Raw genomic sequence first — 1,475 nt, 5'->3', positions numbered from 1 at the left:
GCTTGCACAGATCACTGCAGGTTAGACTGTTACGGAAGCCGGTTGCACAGATTGCAGCCCTTCAGAGCTCTCCCTTGGCCATCAGGCAGAGCAGGGCCCGTAGAGTGCCGCAGGCAGGTCCCTGGGGCCAAGAAGGAGGCTTCAGAGCCAGCCAGTAACCTGCACTCGGGTGGTGGCGGGAGCAGCGGAGGGAGAGGTGGCCAAGAGCGCGCAGTGCCGAACTCTTGTCAGTGCGGTGGCCAGGCCGGGTGTGCAGACTAGGGAGCTGCGGGGCGGGGCGGGGCGGAAGGAGGAGCCGGGGACAACTTGGGGGCCCAGCCTAAGGGTCTGTAACCTGCCGCTGGGGACCACAGCTGAATGGTGGTGCTGCTGCCCTGGTGCCTCGTCTCCTGCAACTGGGAGACCAAAGCAGATGTTCCCTGCGGACAAGGCCAGCTGGGTCATGAAGCCTTTCCTTCTCTAGGGATCCTGAAACTCCGCCACATCTGGAACCTGAAGCTGATGCGTTGGTGAGGAGGAATGGGCCCCTCGCAGTGGGCCTGGCAGGCCTCACCCGTCTCTGCCCAGATTTGCCCTCCTCCTGCTCTGCCCAGGAGGCGGCGTCCAGCAGTACAGGCAGGGCATGGGGGGGGCGGGGGTCCACAGGCCCTCCTGTGCCACGTTTCCACCCTGCACTGGTGGCAGGCATCATGCTGGGGGGCCGGCGGGGCATTAGGGTGCAGGGGGGGGGCCAGGGGTGACTGCATCTGCCCCTCCTTCAGGACTCCCGCGGCTGCAGACATCTGCTTCACCAAAGAGCTCCACTCGCGCTTCTTCAGCTTGGGCAAGTGTGTGCCCGTGTGCCGAGGTGAGCTGGGCCTCCGGGGAGGAGCCCGTGGGCCGGTGGATGCGGGGGAGGCGCTTCTGGGGCCCTTTCTGGCTTTGGAACAGGGGCTGTGGCTGCTGCTTCTGGCTTAGCAGCACCGGGCGTGCAGGGACCCGGGTGGGACCTCCAGCCTGGGAACAAAGGGAGCCAGGAGGCGCTGCCCCACGGGTGCCAAGCCCGGCTGCATGGCGTGGTCGCTGTGGGTGTGGCCGTGGCTGCCGGAGGAGTGATGGCTTCTTGGAGAGCGCTCGTTCCCTGGGACTGACTAAGGGTCGTGTGAAGCCAGGACTGGTATTAGAAGTCCACGAGGCATTGTCCCCAGCCTCTTCCCTCAAGGGTGTTGCCAAGGGACCCCGTGATGGCACTGCGGTGTCCTCGGTCTGTGAGGGACGCTGCAGGGTTTGGGATAACAACCAGGCTTGCAAGGTGACGGTGTGACAAATGCGAAGGTTCCAGAACAATCTTGTTAAGAATGTTGGACTCTGTTCTCGCATCAGGGTAGCGATGTGCTCTCATCTGTTCTTCTGAGAGGGCGCCCCGGCTGCAGCATGGCTGGTGGCTGGGAGCAGAGCCCAGTAGAGGCAGGGAGCCCGGCGAGGGGCTCCCTCAG

The 1,475-nt window shown here is 64.5% G+C and overlaps 1 protein-coding gene across 2 annotated transcripts in view; it reads left to right on the top strand.

The window, feature by feature from the left end:
• TAFAZZIN (tafazzin, phospholipid-lysophospholipid transacylase) overlaps positions 1 to 1,475 on the top strand; it is a 12,465-nt gene that overhangs the window by 1,151 nt on the left and 9,839 nt on the right. For both annotated transcript variants that reach the window (XM_077745750.1, XM_077745751.1), the window contains exons 3-4: positions 464 to 509; positions 762 to 847. In XM_077745750.1, the coding sequence (XP_077601876.1) occupies positions 464 to 509; positions 762 to 847 (132 nt within the window). The remainder of the gene's footprint in view (positions 1 to 463; positions 510 to 761; positions 848 to 1,475) is intronic.

The sequence above is a fragment of the Crocuta crocuta genome, unplaced genomic scaffold, assembly GCF_008692635.1.
Source record: "Crocuta crocuta isolate KB4526 unplaced genomic scaffold, BGI_CrCroc_1.0 scaffold2677, whole genome shotgun sequence".
NCBI classification, from domain to species: Eukaryota; Metazoa; Chordata; class Mammalia; order Carnivora; family Hyaenidae; genus Crocuta; species Crocuta crocuta.
Note: the sequence above shows the minus strand (reverse complement) of the source record. Positions and strands in the feature narration are given on the sequence as shown.